The sequence below is a fragment of the Dromiciops gliroides genome, chromosome 3, assembly GCF_019393635.1.
Source record: "Dromiciops gliroides isolate mDroGli1 chromosome 3, mDroGli1.pri, whole genome shotgun sequence".
In the NCBI taxonomy this organism is placed as follows: domain Eukaryota; kingdom Metazoa; phylum Chordata; class Mammalia; order Microbiotheria; family Microbiotheriidae; genus Dromiciops; species Dromiciops gliroides.
Genome location: NC_057863.1, coordinates 355357069 through 355382413, shown reverse-complemented (window position 1 = coordinate 355382413; position 25345 = coordinate 355357069). Strand labels below are relative to the sequence as shown.

General features: G+C 41.4%; 1 protein-coding gene across 5 annotated transcripts in view; it reads left to right on the top strand.

Annotated features, from left to right (window-relative positions):
• Positions 1 to 25345, top strand: part of GRIK4 (glutamate ionotropic receptor kainate type subunit 4) — a 714483-nt gene that overhangs the window by 645572 nt on the left and 43566 nt on the right. For all 5 annotated transcript variants that reach the window (XM_043998089.1, XM_043998087.1, XM_043998088.1 and 2 more), the window contains 2 exons: positions 9162 to 9275; positions 25154 to 25263. In XM_043998089.1, the coding sequence (XP_043854024.1) occupies positions 9162 to 9275; positions 25154 to 25263 (224 nt within the window). The remainder of the gene's footprint in view (positions 1 to 9161; positions 9276 to 25153; positions 25264 to 25345) is intronic.

Genomic DNA, 25345 nt, shown 5'->3' with positions numbered 1-25345 from the left:
TTACTTTCTGAAGCAGCTCTTTTCTTTGGATATCTCAATTTTAGAAACCTCTTTCTAACTTACTATTGGTCACAGTTCTGCTTTCCAGGGCCAAACAAATTAATTTAACCTCTCTTCGATGTGACACCCTTTCAAATGTCTGAAGACAGTGATTATGATTCCCTAAGTCTTTTCTTAGGCAGCTAGGTAGCTTATAGAGTGCCGAGCCTGCAGTAAGGAGACCTAAGTTCAAATTCAGCCTCAGAGACTTGCTAGCTGTGTGATCCTGGGCAAGTCACTTAACCTCTGTTTGCCTTAATCAACTGGAGAAGGAAATGGCAAACTACTCCACCATCTTGCCAAGAAAATCCCTCTATCAGGATGGTCCATGGGGTCACAAAGAGTCAGACACAACTGAACAACAATAAAATTCTTTTTTTTCCCCCAGGATAAATAGCCCCAGTTCCTTGAACTAGCTGTCATATATAAAAATTTTTAGTCCCTTTATCATTTTGAATTTCCACGTCTGGATGTGTTTCAGTTTGCTGATCTTCTTTCTAAATAGTGATGTTTAGAACTGAATGCAACATTCTAGATGCTTTCTGACCAGGGCAGACTATTGCAGGACTATCACTTTCCTTTCTCCTGACATAATGTTTCTGTTTATGGAGTCTAAGGTCCCAAAAACTAATTTAACTTCTACACTTTACTTCTGACCCATGTGAACTTGCAGAGTCCTGACAATAGAATAGCAAGAACATTGGATTTTGGAGTTAGAAGACCCAGGTTCAAATCTCTGCATTGACAAGTCACTTAACCTCTATAGGTTCCCTTATTTGTAAAATGAAGGGATCAGTCAAATCAGCTGAGTTCTAAAGTCCATTATAAAAATCCTGTTTATATAAGCCTCCAATAAAAATTTTCCTGACCCTACTTCCCTTATGGAGTCTGTGTCCATAGCAGCTCCTTTCAGATGATACATAGTTACCTCTCCTCATCCATCACAGATTTGAAGATGGTGTGGGAACTTTCTCTCTAGGTGTCTATCCAGTAGTGTGTTGGCAAATATTTAACAATCATCTTGGGGAGGGGGGGTATGTACGGTATGACAGGACATTAAGTTTAATTTGCATTATTAACATTTTCTCTATCACTTCTTAAGTAAAGGCAATCATCATCACAATAAATCAAGCCCTAATTTGCAGCATTTGCCTATTTTCAAGGTGTAATTGCTCAAACTGATAATTTAACAATCAGTTCTGCTCCAGCACACGCCTATCCTCTTCCTTTCTAATTTGATAACCATTTCCTTTTCATTGGTCAGAAACAAATCCAAAATATCAGAATGACTCATCTCTCCTTCTATCTTCAGAAAGAAGAAATAATTATCAGACAAGTCAGAATTTTATCAGATGTTTCATTATTTTTTTTTTGCAAGGCAATGAGGGTTAAGTGACTTGCCCAGGGTCACACAGCTAGTAAGTGTCAAGTGTCTGAGACCGGATTTGAACTCAGGTCCTCCTGTGTCCAAGGCCGGTGCTATATCCACTGCACCACCTAGCTGCCTCCTGTTTCATTATTAATAGAGACAACTCTCCAGCAGATATCTAGATACTTGAAATCTCCCATCACAACTCTATCTAAACTCTTCAGGAATTCATCATCCTTTTCTTCCTTCTGACTGGGCAATTTGTAATAGGCTTCTATCACACCTTCACTTCTGCCACATGCCCAAATGCCCTCTACTGCATATCCATATATATTCACATTACACATAAAGATAACAAATATAAATTTGCACTCAGACATCCACATTAGCTCCCAATATGTTGTTGTTGTTTCTCCTTTGATGTGGAAGAGGACCGTGACATCAGGGTGATGTCATGACTTGTACTGAATTGGATTTAAGTAAGGGAGGGTGTGTAAGGTCACCAGCCTCACTTTCTCCTCCAGAGCCCATCTGGGTCCAGTGGCAAGATATATATCAGTACAACTGGAGATGGTCCCGGATGTTTAAAGGAGACATGCCCAGGGTCACAGAGCTAATAAGTGTCTGAGGTGAAATTTGAACTCAGGTCCTCCTAACTTCAGGGTCAATGCTCTATACACCACACCACCTAGCTGCTCTTTCCAGAATGTAGACATACACACAGACACCCATGTGTTCATATGCTTGTATATATATACATTTTCATATATTTATACACAGACACTCACATATCCCTGGCCACATGCACTCACATTACACATACAAATATATATGGACTCACATGTAGACATCCACATAAACTCATTTTATATATATATATATATATATATATATATATATATATATATATATATATATATATATATATATATATATATATATATATATATATATACATGCGTACAGGTGCTCATGAACTATAGGTATACATACATACATTTCCATGTACTCACACACAGGCACTCATACATCCATTCTCCATTTTCCATCAGCTTCTCTGCTTGGCTTTGACTCCAGGGAACAACATGCTGCATCCCTGTTTCCCCTCAGAATCAGCAGATAATCTGAAAGCACATCACAACTAAGACTGACTCAGGTTTTGATCTTCAACATCTTCTCAACTCACCCTTAGTTTCCTCTCCCCTCTAACTGGAGGGCTAGGAGACGGAACCTTAAACTCCTCCCAAAGCCTTCCCTTATAGCCTGCTAACTCCATTTTCAAACAGCAGCTCTGCCCTGTTTTGACTTCAGGGGATAAGATGCCTTCACACCTGATGGTTCCTCCTCAGCTCCCCTTTTCAGCTTCCTTTTGTGTGTTTTCTTTTTTAGATTGTAAGGTCCTTGAGGACAAGGATGAAGCTTTTTTATTTGTATCCCCGGCATTTAGCACACTGCCTGGCACATAGTAGGTACTTGATAAATGTTTATTGAATTGAATTGAATATAGCCCATGCCTACATGTATGCACACATGGGGACAAACCAAATACATTCTTGGTTGTTTCATTCACATCCTAATCCACACATTCCACCTCATCCACACATCTACCATAATGCCATGCTCAATCCACTGCTCTTTCTACTGGAGCAGGGGTCCTTAAGCTAGGGTTCACAGATCTTCTTGGGAGTCAATGGATCAATTACAGGAAGTGAATTTGGATGAGGAAAAATGTAGTTTTTCCCTATAGTTGATATTCTTTGTAACCCTACACATTTAAAAACATTCTAAGTAAGACATCAGAGGCTTTACTAGACTTCCAAAAGAACTCATCTCACACAGACAAGTACACACACAATGAAGATTTCCTGGACTAGTGCATATTTTCTCATGTACTCCTTCCCTAAGGTACTATACACATAAGGAAGCCTTTGCCCATTGCTAATGTCCCTATGCCCCTGGAAAAGGAGAGAAGCAGGGCTGTTTGAACAAAGCCATCATTGTGAACATACACTCCAACATTCTTCCCCTCCTCCAGTGATCCCCAGTATTGTTGAAACTAACACCCTTATTGGTAGTTTCACAGATACCTGCTATCCTCCATTGGATTGTTCTATTTTTTTAAATCATCACCTCAACAAAAAACTAAAGTAAATTACATCAGATGGCTCTGGAGGAGAGAGTAAGGCCGATGACCTCGCACAGCCCTCCCTCACTCAAATCCAATTCAGTGCAAGTCATGAAATCACCCTGATGTCACGGTCTTCTTCCAGAATGAAGGACAAACAACAACAAAATAAATGAAAAATGAAGGTTGAGAATCACCATACCAGGGCAAGGCAACTAAATTACAAATAATCACCACTACCCCTACCCCCCAACCTCCTAATAGGATGAAGGAAGGGGGCCAGGCAGCGGGGGGGATACAAAAGTAGCATCAGCAGAGAACATCTCTGTTATGTCTGTGTGTGGTCCCTTTGGGGAGCCATGCCCACTTGCCAATGCACAAGAAAACTCTGCCAAGGTGTGTAATGAACCTCCTCTGAAGACCTGACCAAAACTATTTGCAATAAGACTGGAGGGCACCATCCAAAATGTATGCAAGGTCCTCTGGACTCGGCTTCACTATGTCAGCATTCAGGTGGAATTGCTTTAAAACAAAGTAAATTCTTATGTAGTTCTTGAAAACTTCTAGAAATAGCTCTAAACTTGTGAACAAAATTTGGAATTTTGTTGTTCCCTGATTCGCCTCTCCTGCTTTATGTATTTTGTCTTGTTTTACAGAATAGGCATTTCTCATCATACTGTTCCTCTCGCCTTCCTTTCAACAAAGAAAAACCAGTAAAGTGAAACAGCTATTACAGCTGATAGAAAACATACAGCATTCCACATCCATAGTCACCCACTTTCTGGCAAGAGAAGGGAAGTGCGTTTAATCATCTGGCATCCAGAACCAAGATGTTTTGTGTGTACTTGTTTTATTTTTGCCAAAAGGGAGAAATTTTAAAATAATTGTCATAATCTGTCACATCTATCATAATTGTCATACTATATCCACATGCTTTCTCTAAGTGAATTACTGGGGCAGTTTTTCTCCCTTGGTCTCTTTTTTCTCTCTCTCTGTCTCTATGTTTCTGTCTCTGTCTATCTTTCTCTTTCTCTGTCACTCATTTTCCCTCCCTTTCTCTCTGTCATTCTCTGTCTCTGTTTCTATTCCTCTCTGTGTCTTTCACAGTCTCTCTCCCTTCTTCCCTCTCTCACTCCATCCATTCTATCTTTCTCTTCTTCCTCCCTCCCTCTCTGTAATTTTTATCGATCCTTTTTGGATCGAGCTCTGGTTCATTTGTTTGTTTGCTTTTGCTTCTTCTTTCATTGGGAAATCAGAGGAACTTGGAGGACGGATGTTCAATTTGCAAAGTTTATTTGTTATTACTGGTTTTCCCATTTAGATAGTTGGAGGGATATGGGAGATAATGTGTTTCTGTCTCCCATTATCATTCTTCAAATACCCTTTTCCTATCTTTTCTTCATCTTCCTCATTCTATTCATATAGGTCCAAAAAATAGTTCATCTTTTGTTGGCAGGAACCTTCTCATATATACACAAGGTTAATTTTCTCTGAGACTGGGGAATTTTTTTTCCTTCTTCTGACTGTTTGCAATTAGGTGCTTTTTTGCAGCCTGGCTATAATACTGCCTATTGTACTAGATGGGTCTGTGTGGTTGACTCATCTTTTTGGCACATCCATGCTTCATCATGCCCTGTACACCACAGCCTCTGTCCTTGCCTTTGACAAGCAGATAATGTAGGAACAGAATAGTCCTACAGATAATTTCCAAAATGCATGAGCCAGCAATCTTTTAATCAGACCTTCCTACACTAAACAGCATATTGATTCATTTGATAACAGTGATTAGCAGTCTCTCAGAGAAATAAAAAATCAGTACCATGAGTCATCCATTTTTTTTTCCATTTTTATTTAGAGTTTTACAAGTCTGCAACTTGGTTTCTTTTAGATCCGGCCTCATTTTATTGTGTCTGCTAACCGGTGCGAAATCAGGTGGCTGGTTTAACTGATAGAGCATTGGATTAGGAATTGAGAACATTTTCACTTGCTGTGTGACCTTCCCTAATGAACTGGCTCCCTCTCTATGCCAAAATTCCTTTATATATAAGATGGGGGTCATTATGTCTGTCCTCTCTTCACTTCTTTGGATTTGGTGAGATCCAATGTCATTTGTATAAAGTCTCTAAGGGTGGTTGTTATTCAAGGCCGATTGATGGAGTATCCAGGCCTTTCATTTCACCTTTGACCTGAATCACCAGTCCTTCTACAATAGGGGTAGCAGAAAAGTAAATAAATAGCAAAGTAGAAAGTAAACCTTTTGGGTCCTTTGTGAATAATTCTTGGATAAAGTTGAGTGTATTTGTGACTTGGAGAAAACAGAAAGAGAAATCAATGGGTAAAATAAGAATTTGGGATTATCTGGAGACTCAATTATCTAGACCTCATAAATAGGCCATATTCCATTGTTGTGTGACTAAAGGTCCAGGGGCTCCTTCAAGACTCTAGGCTTACGCTGACCAAGTCTCATCTTGGGGGTTGACCCCAAAAGGATCCTTCCCTGTCTTTGACTGGTTGCCTGACTGAGATTACTCTAGGAAAATCTCTAAGTATAGCTTCCATTTGTCTTGTGTCTAGATTTCCTCCCAAAATAGGTAACAGAGATCTAGTTCTTATGCCTACATCCAGTGTAACAAAGTATTTTGTTACATACAGCCTTTATTTGACTTCATGAAAATGTGAAAAATAGGGGCAGCTAGGTAGCACAGTGGATAGAGCACCGGCCCTGGAGTCAGGAGTACCTGAGTTCAAATCCAGCCTCAGACACTTAACACTTACTAGCTGTGTGACCCTGGGCAAGTCACTTAACCCCAATTGCCTCACTAAAAAAAAAAAAAGAAAAGAAAAAGAAAATGTGAAAAATACAAAAGGCCCCAAGGACCCTCTAAACAGAACCCTTTGGAGGCTGGAGGTGACGACAGACCTGTGATTTCATCTCTTTGGGGAACTCCTGGTAAAGAAACTCCCTCTCAAGTGCATATTAGTAACTATTCAGCAACACCACCTCAGAAGTCATAGTCTTATTCTCATCTCAGAAATCTGCCTTTGGCACTGACTGGTTAGGGACTTACTCAGGTGCATAAAGTCAGAATGAATGAGAGGTGGGCTTTGAACCCAGGGCATCCTGATTGTGAGGCCTGCCTTTTCTGCACTACCATGCTTTTCACAAAAACACATGAGAAATCATTGTGAAATAACCCACCGGCTCCCCCTAGGGAGGGAGCTGAATTCAGGGTTGCCGTTGGGGTAACTATTGAACATTCTTGTGAATCCTTAACCCTTCCACTGGGTGCTACATGGTTCCTCCTGGGCTCATAGCGTCACCCTATTGTTTGGATTCTCCCCAAAAGGAAATCACTTTGGGGCTGCTAAAGAGCAACCCCCTTCCTTTCAGATCTACACTATCAGAATGACTTAGCTTTTTTTCTTGAAGTAGGATGCAGTTCAAGAGCTATGTGAGTGATCCTCCTGTGGAACCAATCATGAGTTCTGTAATCCCCTGAGCAAAATGCCAATGGTCATGCTCCCTCCATGGGAAGGTTCCTCACGTAATGCTTCAAACAAAGGCCCACTTCCTATAAGCTTATCACATTTAATTAAGAGATCTAATTAAATGGATCTGGGATTTCCCTGATGGATCTCTCATTTGTTTTATTTATTTGTTTGGTTGGTTAAGTCTAGTTTTTACAAAGGAGTACTTACTTCAAACATTTTCCACCAAAACCGGGTGTGTGTGTATGTGTGTGTATGTGTGTGTATGTGTGTGTGTGTGTGGTGGGGGGTACTCTCTACCACCTCAGTCTTTGGGGATAGTGGGTTCACACTTAAATTAGCTTCTACATTCAAATCACCAATATCACTTCAAAATATGGCATAAAGTCCTGGGCTAGGTCCTGAAGGTTTTCCTGCAGGGTCTTGTTGCTGGACTGGCTGATTGCTAAAACCAGTATGGACTTCACTCCCAGGCCACCTGGTAGCTTGCTCTTCCAGTGTTTTGAAGTACACCAGGTTGTAGCTATCTCAAATATCTTTTGCCTAAAATAAGAAAGGACAAATACTGAGGCAGAGGACCAAGGCCCTTATTTTTAGGCCACATGTTGGCCTCAGGTGGGAAGGAGTTATATCAAGCCCTTACCTGTTTTATTTTTTAGATTAAATTGTATGTTCAGATCTACATTCTTTCTCCAACCCCACCCCCTTGAGAAAACAATGTGATTTTCCTTCCTCTTAGAGCAGGGCTTCTTAAACTTCTTCCACTTGAGACCCCTTTTTGCCAGAGAAATTTTTACTCGATCCTGGGTATACAGGTATATAAAATAGGTATACAAGTCACATATTTACTGCCAAATTTTTTGCAACCCCCACATTCATTTGCACAACCCCATATAGGTCCCACAGTTTAAGAAGTAGCAGTGACAATTGTCTGCTGCCCTTTTAATCAGGGAGCAGACCTCTACTGCTCCTAATGAAGAAGTCCACTTTAACCTCCCTCTACAAATGAGGTCTGCAGGTTTTCAAATTATTTATGGCCAATGACCCTTCTCTATCTGAATGATATTTCCTAAGCTAAGTTTGTGAAGTTGGCTGAGCTCAGGGTTTCAGGTTCACATGAAGACTGGTTACCAAAAAACTGGTGAGCTCATGGGAGGATGCTCAAAATACAAAAGGAAGGATTTAAGTTAGATATAAGGAAGAACTCTGCTCTAGTGATGTTCCTTAGTCTTTTAGAAGGAGTGATTGACAGAGACTAGAGAATCTCCTTCCCCAGGTGTCCTAAAAATAGGATAAGCTCTCATAATACCAAGATGCTTGAAGCAATCTCCAGATAAAGCAGGTGGAGAGACTACAATGAACAGGTTTAGTCTCTTGGCATTTCAGAGAGTTCTGTGCATTACCAATTTTTGTTATTTTGCAATGGACAAAGGGTGATGAGTAAGAGGTGTGTGGTGGTGCTCTTTCTGTTGCTGGACACAGAATTTAAACTTTATCTTTTGCTTCCAGACACATGTTGTAGACTGGGCACTGAACTGGGAGTAAAAAGACCTGGTTCCTGGTCTTAGCTTTGCCATGAACTAGTTGGGCATTTCCCTTTATTTTTGCTGGGCCTCAGTCTCCTCTTCTGTAAAATGAGAGATCTGGACTTGATGACTTCTAAAGTTCCTCCCATCCCTATAATTCTATGATTCAGTGTGGAACTAACCAACTTCATATAACCTGCTAAGTACCTATATGCTAAATATATATATGTGTGTGTGTGTGTGTATAAACATACCACTGTCCTATCTTTCAGGTTTCCCTAAAGAGCTCTCTTCAATCTCCTTACTTATTGGAAAACTGTCCCTAAGCAAGATGCTTTTGCTTCTTTCTGTGTAGAACTGGAAATTTGAGTAAAAGTCATTTACTATTCTAACTGTGTACTTGAGCATGCATTTGGGAATGTAAAAATATCCTGTAGGTACTTGGGAGCCAGATTGTGCCTAGAGGAGGAGAAGATTTCAAGGTATTGCCACAATTAGGAAGATTCTGAGAGGCCAAGACACAGAAGCCTCTCAGCAAATGGATCTGATCCCCTCCCTTCCCTCCCCACTCATGTGGATCATCCCTTCTCACTGTCTCTATCTTCTTTTATAGAAAGCAGATCTGGCAGTTGCTGGCCTCACTATCACAGCAGAAAGGGAGAAAGTGATCGATTTCTCCAAGCCGTTCATGACTCTGGGAATTAGTATTCTTTACCGGGTTCATATGGTAAGAGACTTATTTTATAAGCATTTATGTCATTAAAGTTATTTGCATGCAAACACACAGTTATATGGTAATAATGAATGACTCATGGAAATATTTAGGTTTCAGACTGAAACGCAAATGTGCTGGGCTATTTTTTTCTTCTGTCAGCTGTGCGGACAAGCAGCCGGAATGAGTAGAAGTCTCACTTATGGGCTTTTCTACATTAATTGCTTCCTCCTCTTTGAAAATGGGATGGCCAACTAGGATGTTGAAGTACTTGGTACATAATGAGGATGTGATTTGGTCCCATTACTCATTCTGTTTCCTCTATTAGAGGATCCATGACCTTGAAAGCCTTTACCCCAGAGAACTCAGGAGACTCTCCCCTCCCCTCCCCCTCAAGTCTTGCCTGATCTCCAAGCTTCCAAGTTAACTTCCAACACGTGGCAATTGAATGTGAAACCATTTAGCATGCAGTTATCTGATCAAATAGCTTAGAGCTGAAGGGGACCTTAGGGATCACCCTCCCACCCAGTCACCCCATTTTACAGATGAAGAAACTGGTCCTGAGACATAATATCACTTGCTCACAGGTGTGAAGAATCCCAACTTGAATGCAACCCTAAATCCTCAGACTCCAAGGTCAGTGCTCGTCCCATTTTCCCATCATCCACACTACAGGAGGCCAGTCTCATAGAATCTAAAACACCAGATAAACCAAACGTCATTTCAATTTTCTTTTCTAACAGGGTTGACTTTTGTAATGATGCTTTACTAAGGTGAACATTAAAGAGAGGCTGTTTTCTTGGAACACACACCAATTGGTGGGAAGTGAAGGCATTTTATCCTGAGATAGCCTGGCTGGATGGACCTTGCAAAATCGGGCATGGTGTCCCCCTCCCAGGGAGCAATATATGGGCGCTGATACCCTCTCTTCAGAGCAGAAGCATGTTGGGTGACATGGGAAAGGCATGGCAGAAATAAGCGTTGGCCACATATAATCCACCAAGTAGATAATCCGTAAGCAGATAACCAAGAGTTGACTTTATGTAGTTATCTTTTTTTGAGCCAGAAAAGCCTCTTTTTCATTCTATTATCCAAAAAGGCTCATTAAGGATACTGTTCATATGGATTTCATTGCTACTTTGCACTGTCTGCTGCCAGTCATTTGAGGCACATGGTGCCAGGACACTGTGGGCCATGACAGTTTTCAGCTAGGTGTAAGAAGGATCCAGAACCAAAAAAGGCAACCTGTCTAAGATGTTTCTAATCTCCACCTCCCGAAGAATGTGCTTCCCCTGTGTTCTGGGAACAGGCTGTCACTATCCCCAACATTTTGTTGCTAAGAGAACAGTGAAGGGTCTCAGTTTATAGTTCCCAACCCAGCCTGTGCTCCAAGTGTCTGGCAGCTGCTGAGACAATATCCAAATTGAATAGCAGCCTGACCATAAGCAGGAGAAAGGCCTTTCCTATCCACAGCCAAGCTTGAGCTCAACTGCCCAGATAGGAGCCATCCATATGCAACAACACTCACCTCAATTCCTGAGCTGACTTGGGAGGGAATGTCAAATAATCTGGAGGAAGAAACATTGTAGAAATGCAAAGGGCACCTAGAGTACAGCAGAGAGAAGGCAGGATTTATTTGCATCTAGCTCTCATTTGGAGGCACTTGTGGATTATCGTAGAATCATAGCATGGTTTTGTTTGTTTGTTTATTTTTCATTTTATTTGTTTGTTTTTTTGCAGGGCAGTGAGGGTTAAGTGAATTGCCCAGGGTCACATAGCTAGTAAGTGTCAAGTGTCTAAGGTCGGATCTGAAATCAGTTCCTCCTGAATCCAGGGCCAGTGCTTTATCTAGTTCGCCATCTAGCTGCCCCAAATCATAGCATGTTAAAGTGAGAATGGACCTTAGAGATTTCCTGGGAGAACCATAGGGGCATAGACTCCTAGTTGGAAGAGACCTTGGCCAAGAGCTTAGTATAATAGGTGAGAAACTAAGGACCAAGAAGACCTTGCTCCAGATCATATAGCTGGTATCCAGTAAAGCTTAAACTGACACCCAATCGCTCCAATTCCAAATCCAGTGCCATTTCCCCATTATTTCCCCCTCCTCCCTCATCTCAGTACTGCAATTAACTGCTTTGGTCATTATATATTGCACATTTTTTATCCCTCTTAGCCAATTTCTTTCTTATATCCACAAATCCCTGTTTCACATTTCTCAAAGTACTTTTATGTGTGTATGCTCCCACTCATAAGTTGTTTCTGTTTTACTACTAAAACACTGAGAAGACTGAGTCCAAGTCCAACTTGTCCAAGGTCTCATTAGATCCTGACAACAATCCTATGTGTGACAGGTAATAGTATCTCTGTTGGCCCATCCTCCATTACTTAGTAACTTTTCTTTCCATGAGGTCCATATCCACCACCCAATCAAAATCCTGGTAGCTGTTGGCTTCAGACCCCCAGGTCATTCCCATTCCTTCCTAAATAAGTCCAATACTTTGCTCACAGTTTTTCTCTTCTTCCCAACTCCTGTCTTCATACTAGGGGACTTCTTCAGCATATATAATAATTGTCCCTTAAATACCCTAACCACTCCACCTAAGCCACACACAAAAGTGGTCATAACCTTGACCTTTCCATCACCTACAAATGTACTTCTGTGTTCAAGAATTCTGAAATCTCCTTATCCAACCATAATCTATTGACTTTTCACCTCTCCCTCTTCCTTCCCTTACAAAACCCTACTCTTCATCCAAACTGTGGCCTCCAAACCCTTGATGCCTCAATTCTCTCTCAGGCCATCTTCTCTCTCCTCTTCTCCCTATTTGACTCCTTGGTGGATCAATCCATTTCTATACTTTCCTCCTCTCTTTGATCCCTATCTCCTTTATCATATCTCCAATTATGCCCAACCAAACCTTGGATCACTCCCACTATTCTTTGCCTTCATTCTTAATGAAGGTGGAGAAAATCACAAAACTGTTAAGACTAGATGTATTGTAAATTTATGTTACACATCAACTGGACCCTCACTGCTGCTAAGCAATCCCTTTATACCTTCCTTTTCAACTCACTATCCCACTTTCCACAATGGCTCTTCCAAATCTATCCATCCCTCTTCAAACCTTCTATGGCTCCACCTCCCCCAACTCTCATATTTTATGAGGCTAAAATAAAGCCACTTCCCATAAGTTCCCACTTCCTCCTGTTCCTCATGTCTGGTCACTCAGATCCCTTCTGCCACTTTCTCCTCCTTTGTCCTTATCTCACATAATAAAGTGATCTTACTCTTTACCAAGGCTCAACTCTCTCCTTATTCAAGTGATCCCAATCTATATAATCTCCTCCAACAGATTGCCTTTTTGTCATCACCACTCTCACTTATTTTCAGTCTCTCCCTGTTATTTCTATTTTACTACCCGCAAAAATGCCTGTTTTTCCCCCTTCTTGAAAAAAAGCCCTCACCTGATCCTTCCATCCCCTCTATCTCATATCTCTTAGCCTTTCATAGTTAAACTCTTCAAAAAGGATGTCTACAATAGATGCCTCCACTTTCTCCCTTCTCACTTACTACTTAACCCCTTAAAATCCTGCTTCTGATCTAATTATTCTACAAAAAATATTCTCTCCAAAGTTACTAATGATCTCTTATTGGCAAATCCAATGGCCTTTTCTCAATCTTCGTTCTCCTTAATTTCTCTGCAGCTTTTGACACTGTTGATCACTCTCCTCCTCAATACTCTCTTCTCTCTAGGTTTTTGGGATACCCCCCTTTCCTGGTTCTCCTCCTACCTCTCTGACCACTCCTCAGTATCCTTTGCTGGATCCTCCTCCACATTACATCCTCTCACTGTAGGGTGTCTCTGAGGGTTCTCCCCTGGATCCGCTTCCCTTCTCCCTCTATATCACTGCACTTGGTGATCGCATCAGCTCCTATGGATCTAATTACCATCTCTATGCTGATGATTCCCAATCTACTTGCCTGCCTTAATCTTTCTGCTAACTTCTAATCCCTCATCCAAAACTGCCTTGGATATCCAGTCTATCCTTAAACTCAATATATCCAAAACAGGATTCATCACTTTTCACCCTAAAACTTCCCCCACCTCTTGCTGTTCTGTTACTGCAGAGGGAAACACCATCTTCCCAGTCCCTCCGGCTCACAACCTATGAGTCATCCTGGATTCCTCACTAACTCTCACCCCGCCCCTCATCCAAGCTGTTGCCAAGGCCTATCGATTTCGCTTTTGCATCATGTCTCACTCAACTATGCCCCCCTTCTCTCTTCTGACCCTGCTCCCACTCTGGTGCAGGTCCTCATCACCTCATCCCCAGGCTATTGCAATAGCTGCTGGTGGATCTGCCTGCCTCAAGTTTCTCCCTACTCCAATGCATCCTCTATTCAGTCACTGAAGTGATTTTTCCCCTAAAGTGTAGGTCCTATCATGTCATCACCTCCAGGATCAAAGACAAAATGCTCTGCTTGTTCTTCAAGGCTCTGCATAACCTAGCTCCCTCCTACTTTTCCAATCTTCTTACCCCTTCCTCCCCAGCATGCACTCTTCAATCTAATGACACTGGCTTCCTGGCATTTTTTCTGTCTCCCATTCCTAGAACACTCACCCTCTTCTACTCCAGCTACTGACCTCTTTGGCTTCAAACCCCATCTCAAATTTCACCTTCTACAGGAAGCCTTCCCCAAACCCTCTTAATTCCAGTGCCTTCCCTCTGTTAATCATCTCCTATTCATCACATGCATAGTTAAAACTTACTAGTTAAAACTTCTACTGACTATTGGTTATATGTTCTTTTCCTCATTAGATTGTAAGTTCCTTGAGGGCAGGGACTGTCTTTTGCCCCATTCTTAAATCTCCAGTACTTAGTACAGTGCCTGACACAGAGCAGGCATTTAATGCTTATTGATTGATGTTACAAATGAGGAAACTGAGACACGTACAGAATGACTTGTTCCAGGTAATATTTTTTGACTTAGTGAAAGAGTCAATAGTGAAATCTAGGTCTCCTGACCTCTAGTAATAATGATAATAATAATAATAATAGTCAAAATAACAGCAATAATGATAATTAACATTTATGTGGTACTTTAAGATTTACAAAGCACTTTATATACATTATCTCATTTAAACCTCCTAACAACACTGAGAATTAGGTAATAATATTACCACTTTACAGATAAAGAAACAAACTATTAAAAAGATTATATGACTTGCCCAAGCTGGTAAGTCACAGTGGAGGAATATGAACCAAGTCTGACTCCAAGTCTACCGCTCTTTCTACTAGTCTACACAGCCTCCCAGTATGATGGCATTTCTACTGCACTACCCTTCCAGCTGATGCCTAGGATACTACAGATTTAGCGCCATTTCCCACATCTCTATTCTGTTGAGCCCTATACTTGGCACTCTGGGCTCATTTTTAAAAATTGGACCTTCCATCTCTATATTCCATATTTCTATATTTCTTGTTCAGAGGCAAATACATGAATAAGAAATGGTTTCAGTGTACCTCCAAGATATAAGAATGCGTACAAACCATTGTAATGCAAACAGTCAAAGGCTAAAAATGCTAAGAGGTCTCAGATTAAAGGAAAGATCACAATGGGGTGGAATTAATCATGGAAAGCTTCCAAATAGAGCTGACTCTTTAATGTAAAATGATGGTAATATAAGCCTAAACAGAACACAGAAAGATCAATGTGATGGGGGAAAAACATCTTGTAACATATTTGCTAAGAAACCAGCTTTTTCTTATTTTTAAAAATACCATATCTGGTTAAAATAATGTTTTGTGTCATAGAAATTGCATAGTCCTGTGTAAGACGTGTGAATGATGTGGTCCTTTTAAGGGAGACCTTTAGAGGGATTCCATTGTGTGAATGTCAGGATGCAGTAAACTGCAGTCTGATTGAGGCTGGGAAGACAGGTTTCATTCTGATCAGGTTATGAAAGCAATGAGGGAACTAGCATTTCTTATATGCTTTAAGCCAATTTAATTCTGTGAAATCATATCTTTCAAGAGCCAGAAGGGACACTAAAGATTATCTGGTCCAACCCCCGCATTTTGCAAGTGAGGAAGGTGAGACCCAGCAAAAGGAAAGGACTCATCCAAAGTCATACAGGTAGTGAGTAGCAGAAAAGGTTTTTGAGCCCAGATCATAGGATCGTAAACTCCAAGCTGAAAGGGGCATTAGTCCAACCTCTTCACTTTACAGAGGAAGAAACTGAAATGTGAAAAGTCACCCAGGTACTCTGAATCCAAATCCAGCGTACCTTCCTATACTCTGAGCTGCCTCAAGCATACTAAGCTTTGACTAGTTTGCTAATTTTAATTTAACACCTCAAATGACTTGAAAAAAGCATAGAAAGAAGAATGTTAGTGGGAACGAGTAGCAGGCGATCTTATATAAGCTGTGAAGAGAAATAGAAGCATGTAGTTTGCTAAGCTTGGTTTTTACCTCAATTAGGCAGGAAGGGAGAATAATTCTGGGCTGGTAAATCTCAGGAGAGGCTCAATCTTAGGTCTTCACAGGAATACCTAACATGAGACTGAATTCATTCACTCCTTTATTCCTCTATTCAGCTAATATTTCTTGAGGGCCTACTATGGTAAATCACTGAACAGATGGCCAGGAAGAGGTCATCCTTGGTCTGTCTAAGCTGAAGCATTTTACCACATTAGAGGGAAAACCAAATTGGGTTAGCTTCTATTGGAGAGAGAGAAAAAAGAATGTTAATAGAAACAGCTAAGACTAAGCACTCTCTGATTCTGTCATGAGTAACATTTAGAGTCTGAGTCAGTGAGTGACTCAGTTAAAATGATATGGAAACATTAACTCTCTAATCTCATAGGGTTAAGTTGATGAAGTTAAAGTTTATTTGATAAGCGCTTAATATTATTTTTTGTAAATTTGTTCTAATTGGCAGCTCTCAGAGATTCGATATGTAGAGCCAGAAAGGACCCTGAAGAATGTTTATTCCAGTCCTCTTATTTTACAAATGAGGAAACTGAGGTTTAGAGGAGTGAATTGGCGTATAGAGCCAGACTTGGTCTACTGACTTTAAATGCTTTCGCTATGCCACAATGCCTCCTAATGGATAGTGGTATCTCAGATTTCAGGGAAATGTACAGGAAATCTTATGATTAGCCCTGTCTCGCTTGGAATGGACTGATTCAAAAGGTAGTGGGTACCTCACAACTGGAGATTTCGAAGTATGGATATGCACTTTGCCAGAATTGTTGTAGAAAGGACTCTTGTTTAGGCATGGATTGGATTAGAAGACCTCTGAGATCCCTCCCAACTCTGAGAAACAGGTCCCAGAGAAAGCTGTTCCCTACCCCGAGGTTGTCATTGTATTGCCGGTCACCTCATGATGAAAACTACACAGCCAGAAGTAATGGTAGGGACAGGAGACCACAAGCTTCCTTTCAGAAACCAGCTGTCCTGCCCTACTCTGGTTACAAAGTAGCAAAGAGATGCCTGGGTTCCCTGAGGAGGACCCTAACAGTCTGAGGGCCAAAGAATCAAGCCAACAGCTTGAGAGAGCCACATTGAAGAAGAGACTTTGTCTTTCTTCAGTCTCTTGCCCTATTTGTCTTGGGAACAAGCAGAATATAATGACAGATGGCTCAGGCTGTTCCAACACATGCTCCACTCTGGCTGGGGTTGAGCTGGCCACCAGGGTGAACAGACTGCTCTTGCTTCTGGTTGTTGGCAGAATACATACAAAGAGTAGCCTGTCCACCTGAGGCTTCCCAGGACTCAAGATGTTAGAACATCTCCGGACCAAGATGAACTGAGCTTCCAACCCAGTTAGATTAGTAGTCCCAAAAGCACAAGAGATGTCTGGGTTCCCCATACATCTTTTTCCCATGTCCCCAGGAGCAGGCATATAAATCATGTGAAAAGAACACTGGAAATGTGAGAGTTCTTCATGTAACTGTCCCCACACACTAGCTCTTTTTTCTTGAGATCATAGAATTTAGACCTGAAAGAGACCTCATAGGTCATCCAGCTCAACCTTTACAGAAAGGAAAACTGAGGCCCAAGAAGATTGAGTGACTTGCCCTAGGTCATATCAATATAATGTTCAAAGGAATTAATATATTCCAAATACATTCTAAGACATGGAGGCTTCTCATGATTTTGAAGGATGCCAGCAATGCTCTAATAGGCATGTAAATGAGTGGAAGGGAAACATGTCATGGATAAACCAAAACAGTAGTTAATCCAAAAGACATTTATATTTGGCATGAGGATACAAGGTACAATCTCTTTTTTCAGCAGATTTGCCTTCCTAATGATAGTTTGCTCATAGTATTATATAATAGCATAATGCTTATATTCCCCAAGTTCACCCTGACTGATGATGGGAAGAGGCAGCAGAGAAGCCTGCCAAATGGCATGAGGATTAAGCATTTGCCACAAATAATCTACCAAGTGGATAACCCACATATATTAAATTGGGGGTTGGGAATTTTAGGGAAGTTATGGAATAACCTTCTTTTGAGGCCTTTTAAAATCCCTGCTATATAAAATTTACATTATCATAGTATCATAGATTTAGGATCAGAAAGGACCTTAAACATCATCCAGTCCAAGTCCTCCATTTTATGGATGAAGAAATTGGGGCCTAGAGAGATTAAGTAACTTTCATTTGGATCATAGGACCATTAATCGAGAGCTGGAAGGGCTCTTCTCAGGCCATTTAGTCTAATCTGTTCATTTTCCAGATAAGGAAAATGAAATGAGGAAGGTTAAATGTATTGCCTGGGGTCACACAGATTTCAACCCAGGTCCTCTGACTCCCATTGTCCACTACCATCTTGCCTCTGATCTTCACTGTCATTCCAAGGCATGATGGTGTAAGCAACCCCATTCTCCAACAACCCTGAACAACAGAAGACTGCTAGGTTCTTTCTTGACCCCTGATAGTTGTCTCTTTATTCCCTACCTCATCTCTCAACAACAAGGAAAAAAGTAAAGAAAGAAAGAAGTTCACAGTTTTCTCTTCTGGCTCCTTAGCTCACAGCTGGTGTTTCCATTCTCATAAAAAGAATAAGAAAGAAAGAGAAGAAAATGGAGAGTGTGTCTATGAGAGAGACAGAGAGATTTTTTTAAAGGGAGAAAATAAATACCATTATTAAATTAATCCATGGAATATGCTGAATGTGTTACCAGCTTTTCTTCAAGAAGGTCTGATTCATTCCAGAAAGACTGTCTATGAAAATGAAGAACAATACTAAGTAAACCACTGAATCATTTCTAATACTGTCTAATACTCTGTTACAAGAAAATGGAAAATGAATAGATTTCTATTCCTTATAGCTAAGTAACATGATAGCCCATATAATGGAAATATGGAGCTCTGAATATATAATCATTGTGACATGATATATTTATTGAAAGCCTTTCTTTCAAGGAGCTCAAAGTGTTTTGCCAACATTACTTCAGTCACCTTTTTATTCAACACCTAGCCACGTTGGTTGAGGGGCCCTATCTTATAAATGGAGATGATGGATGGAGATTGATTGGCTTACCTAGAATCACAGAACAAGTCAGGGGAGAGCCAGATTTAGAATTCCAGACTCCTAAAACCTAAGACTTCCTTCTGCCTGGATTCTCCTTTGATAAACCAAAAAGGAAAGGTGAAAAAAATGCTGATTCTGGAGTCAGAAGCCCCATGTACAAATCCTGCTTCTGAGGCATACTTTCTGCCTCAAGTGACCTTGAGAAAGTCACTTAAAATGAGGAGGTTGGAGTACATGGCCTTTGGAGCTTCTTTAGGCTCTAAACAATATCCCTATGAAAAGTTGTGGTCATCATTTAGTGTCATCTAATGGAAAGAAAACTCAGCTGGGAGTCAGAAGACCTGGGTTCAAGTATTCACTGTGACATGTACTAGCTGTGTGACCTTGAGTGAGTGACTTAACCTTTCTAAGTCTAGGACTCCTTTACCTGTTGTGAACTGCACCTGTGGGGGGCAGCTAGGTGGCGCAATGGATAAAGCACTGGCCCTGGATTCAGGAGGACCTGAGTTCAAATCTAACCTCAGACACTTGACACTTACTAGCTGTGTGACCCTGGGCAGGTCACTTAACCCTCACTGCCCTGCAAAAACAAACAAACAAACAAACGAACGAACTGCACCTGTGGAAGGAATTCACACAGGACTTAAATCACAGACCCTTCACGTATCAACCTACCTCCTTCAAATGGTCATGAAAATCCAAAAGAGCCAATAGATGATGGAAGATACAGCCCTATATCAATGTATTTCCTGATTTATATGAGTTATTCAGACAAAAGCCCCACCTGAGTAATTCAGGTGAGAAGGCATATGCTGCTAACCCTTAAAATAGATTTAATTGGCCACTTTAATGGTGAAAATATGAGTATACAACTTGTTCTGGGACAAAGCATTAGGCAGAACAATTGAGTGTAATTCCACTGCAGGATTTCACCTCCATGGATTTCTGGGGAGTGAATGTGAGAATTCCCCTTCCCCTACTTCTCCACATGAACACTGTCTGGCAGAAGGGTTCTTAATTTTTGTGTTATGGGACCCTTTGGTAGTCTAGGAAAGCCAATAGACCCCTTCTCGTAATAATGTTTCTAAATGAACAGGATAATAAAATACAGAGGATTACAAAGGAAATCAATCATATTGAAATATAGTTGGCAATTTTTAAAAACAAGTTCACAGATCCTATATTAGGAATGGGGGGGGCAGGGAAGAGATATACAGAAAGACAGAGATAGAGACAGGCAGAGACAGATAGAGAGAGATAGAGACAGAGACAGGTAGAGAGAGATAGACAGAGACAGAGAGATAATTAGCCTTTGGAGCCAGCCTTGTTGACTTGCACAGCCAGAAGTAGATAACCAAACTGAATACATAGAGCTCTCCAAAAAAAACAACCAACCAACCTATCAGATCCTCATCTGATTCCAGAGTTTTTCTGGGCCATACTGAGAAGGTGGGCATTGTGTGGACTTTCCCACAATCCAGATTCCAAGAGAATTTAGAGTAGGGAGTGGGGAGTGATGTCTGGGATTAAGTAATGCAGTCCTGATGTCAAGTTGAGAAAATCATGATACAAAGCCACTTCCCAAACATAATGGGAAGGCTAAGGTGGGAACAAGTCCCAGAAGTTGGCATTTCTCATTCCCGAGATTCCAGAACAGAAATGCTCTAATTATTTATCAGGAGAGCCCTAGGGGGAGTCCCCAGAATTCATATGTTTTAACCCCTAGTAAATAAAGGAGGCCTAGAGATTATAAGCAGATGGCTTCCTCCAGCCAAGCATCTTTAATGTAAACACTGTATGTCTCTGCAGGCTGGAAGAACAAAACCTAATTTCCTAACCATTGGGGGTGACAGCAATTAAAAATGAAGCTTCCTCCCTCCTTCCCTGATCCTTACTATCTCCTAGGACCCACAGCTGCCTGTGACATGGGCCTGGCATGCTCTGGCTTGTGGCGCCAGAGGTGGGTGAAGTAATTAAATTCTCATTATATTTCCATTTCCTCAAATATGTGCAGAATAAAGGATCAATGAATTAACAGATCAAAAAGGATCAGAGAATTCCCAGCTTGAAGGAGGAGAGTACACAGACATACTCCCGCCTTATCTCCCTCTTGGCCTCACTGCCACATTTCAGCCCACCTGGGTTGCTAGGTTGACTGCAGCTTCCTTTCATTTGGAGGGAAGAGGATTTAAGGGGTTATCTCTAGGACCCCAGATGACAAGTTTAAGCTAGCACAGGATTAGGAACCAAGAGAACTCAGTTCTAGTTTCAGCAACTTTTCTCTTGTGTTGATAAGCAGCTCTGCCCTTAGAGTGTATTAAATTAGGCATTTAGAATGTATTAAATAAAAACAGGGAGAGGATCTGGACCTGCAATTTCACTAATATAAGGAATTCTTGGATGAGAGGCTTCCTCTACTAATGCAGGCAGACCCTTCTCTGCAAATTATTGTCTCAGGGAGTTGCCTAGAGCCCTAAGAGTGGCTTGTCCAGCAACTTGGCCACTTGGCCAATATTGTGACAATTTGTTGAATTGAATTGGATTACAGTTAAGAATTCCTATCTTCTGGGGGCAGCTAGGTGACACAGTGGATAAAACACTAGCCCTGGATTCAGGAGGACCTGAGTTCAAATCCAGCCTCAGACACTTGACACCTACTAGCTGTGTGACCCTGGACAAGTCATGTAACACTCATTGACCTGGGGGGTGGGGAGAATTCCTATCTTCAAAAAGGCCACAGCTTAATAGAAGTGACGGGACCAATATAGAGTCAGCACAAACTTGTATTAATCATCAGTCATGAAATACAGTAATGATAAAAAGTATTTGGAGGGCATAGGACAGGTTGGGATTGTGCTATAGGAAGGGAGTACCCTTAATCAGGCAGCCTTTTGGAAGAGGGAGCATGGGAGTGTAGACAGAGCTGGAAGAGATCTTGGAGGACATAGACTTCAACTCCTCCATTTTGCAGATGAAGAAACTGAAGCTCAGAGAGGTAAAAAGTAACTTGCTCAAAGTCACCCAGGTAGAAAGTGGCAAACTGATCTTCCTGTCCAGGCTGATTCTACAGACCACATGGGGAGTCTAAAGAAGGCCTTACATAAAGGAAGAGAGAGTAGCAACAGGGAAGCAAGGAGGGAAAAGGAAGGGAAAAGAGAGGGAGGGGGAGTGGGAGAAGAGAGAGGAAAGAGAAGAGAGGGAGAGGAGAGGGAAAGGAAAAAGAAGAGAGGAGGAAAGAGAAAAGAGAAGAGAGGGAGAGGAGAGAGGAAAAAGAGAGGACAGGACAGGAGAGGGAAAGGAAAAAGAAGAGAGGAGGAAAAAGAAAAGAGAGGGGAGGGGAGGGGAGGAGAGGAGAGGAGAGGAGAGGAGAGGAGAGGAGAGGAGAGGAGAGGAGAGGAGAGGAGAGGAGAGGAGAGGAGAGGAGAGGAGAGGAGAGGAGAGGAGAGGAGAGGAGAGGAGAGGAGAGGAGAGGAGAGGAGATCCAGGAAGCACACCTGTGATTTCAGAGGCCAGAGAGGAAAAACCTGTCACTTTTTTAAACATCATTTCACTTCTCTGTCCTTACTCCCTTAATCTTTCAAACAGAAAAATCTCTGCCCTTTGCTATCTCACATAGGGATTTGTGAAAACAAATGAACTAATAAATGTGAATGTGCTTTGAGTTCTTTAGAAAAATGGCATTAGCACCATCCATCTTTGAACAGAGTGTCATGTTTGAAAGGGAAATGCACTATTTGGAAGAAACATTGATGGCATATGGTGATTTCTACACACACATGGCAGGTGACTTCTAAACCTGCCATTATATACGTTCAGGCAGCTTTGGGGCAATATTTCTAACATGCTCATGTGGAAAATCTCAAGGTTTGTAAGTAACATGTTGACAATATAGAAACATCTTTGGGTTCAGACCAGGCTGCGGCTCTGCTGGACTGTTTATTCTGGGCATATCCTGAATGGCATCAGTCCATCACAAGTTGAATCACACTATCCCTTGCTAACATGCCTGAGATTATTCCATTTGAATTACATTTATATCTTGCTCCAGCCTTGTGTGATATTTTCCCTTAAAAAAAAATATATATATATATATAAAATTTGAGCTTCTAGGAATTTTTCCCATGGCCATGTGTCTTTCCTTATCACCCGTAACCAAGTATGGCAGCTTTAAATAGCTCTGTCATTTTCCTCAATTTCACTTATTCTACTATAATCATGTATAGATTTCTGACAGTGAGCATCTAATAGGCTTTCACATTCAGAAATCAACAACGAATTGGTTTGTTTTCATATTTGTCCCTACCGAGACAGCACTGAGAGCGATACATGTAAGAAGCTAAAATATATAAGATCTTAGAGCAGGTACACTTGCCTGAAGAAACATGTGAATCTACAGGTACATTTCCTTAAACACATGAATCCATAGGTTGGAGGCAAAGGAAGTGGGTCAGAAAAAAAATGTTTGGAGGAAGTGACCTCATCTTAAATACTAACTCTGCTTTTTAGACAAATGAGACAACCAGGTCTCCTCTTCAATTGGATTCCAGACTCTGGCTCCCATGGTTTGCCTAAAGATTCTTGGCATGCAGGAAAGGGAAACAGATTCTGTTAGCCAATGATGGAAATATAAATGACTTGCTCTAGGAAGTCTGATTCTATTACTGTTGAGTCATTTGCCTGCTGTTAGATAATCTGCATAGTGATGGGACTGGGACATCCCAAAACTGTCTTCTCCCTTGTTCCTTATCTTCCTAGTCATTTCAGTTCCCTGATTAGATCACCCCCGAGTATTCTCTGAAAGTCGTGTGTGTATGTATGCACCGTGAGACAGAGAACTTCAAAAAGTTTCCTGAGAGTAAATGCTAGAAGATACATGATACCTGATCTTGCTCGTGCTGTGAAGAGAAACCTTTTGTATGTACTGTCTGCCCCAGAGGCCACTGTCATGTTGCAATGTGGAAAGAAAGGTGGCACTATTCCTAGAGGAGCCCCAGCAAAGTTTGGGAGTTCTAGTCCAAGTCCTTGTGTGACTGACTGACTTCATCACCCCTTCTCTCAGTAGCTGAGGGGAGTTAAGAATATGCATTTCCTAGTGGGGAATGTAGCCTAGAGGGGTTGGTATCCAGCACCCAGAGGAAGGAAATTTTATAAAAGAGATAAATAAACCAAAGGAAAAGGAGATTGAAGGTAGTCTATGATTGAACCTGCCAGATCACAGCAGGACTGCAAAGAGTTACTCCCTGCCTACTGAGGCAGCATCTATTAGTTGTGTTTTCAGTGCTTTGCCCATGGTAAACACTGAATAAATGTTTAATGAATTGAATTGAGTTGAATTTTATCAACGGGGGCACTAGCATCAACCAAATGCCAATACTCTGCTTTGATGAAAAGAGTACTCAAGTATATCCTGATGACAAGACTCTGTAGAAAAGCTCAGAAGGGATAAATTGAATTTGACTTAGAATGGGTCCTGCCTGTCATATATCTGGGGACTGACTGACACTAATCAATCACCATCTGATGCAGACATTTCCCTACCAACATGAACAGCTGACTCCTTTCACTGCATGACATAGCATGTCATGACATAGGAGTGGGTCATGATATAATGTCATATTCTGTTATGATGACATGTCACTAAATGATGTGCCCTTGGCCACAAAGGAAAGCCTATCTGTTCTTTTCCACTGACTTCCCCATCCTCTCCACTCTCTTGATCATTTTGATATATATTTTGTGCCCTCATTTCACTATCTTGATAAGGATAACAGAAGCCCACTTCTTTCCGGGGCTCTGTTCCAAACTCCACCCCATAACTCACATCACTTTGGCCAACTCATATCTCTGGTTGGGAAAAGAAGGGCATTTCCCTGGCTTTTGGATCCTCCTAGGGGTTATCAAAGAGGAGTCACTGTCATCATAGGGTAACATTGGAATTAAGTAGCAAAAAAAAATATTTTATGAGCCCACCTATACCCTTCCAGAAATACAGAGGCAATAAAAGAAACAAAATTGAGAAGGATTTCAATTCTCTGAGCACAGGCTGGCATTCACACTGGGGAGTGTCTAACAGCCAAGGTCAGCACTGGATCTGAGTATTCACAAACTGGACTGTTAGTGCCTATCCTTCCATCCATCACCACCCAGCCCCAACCATCACTTCAGGTGGGTACTCTGACCCAAGTGGACCCAAAGTCCACTCCCAGTCCTAAAATTCCATGATTCTGACAATGGGAGAACAACCAAAGCTGGCACAGAATCCACACTCGTCAAATCCTCTGTCTGCTTGGGGTCCATTTTGATTGACCATGTAAAGTGAAACCTCTCTCTGTGTTCATTTCTAGGGTCGAAAACCTGGTTATTTCTCCTTCCTGGACCCATTTTCTCCTGGAGTCTGGCTCTTCATGCTTCTTGCCTATCTCGCTGTCAGCTGTGTGCTCTTCCTAGTGGCTCGGTACAAGCTTTAGTCACTTTCCTGTCCTCACACTACCACCTTGTGTCCAATGTGTGAAACTTCACAGGGAGGAGAAGATGGG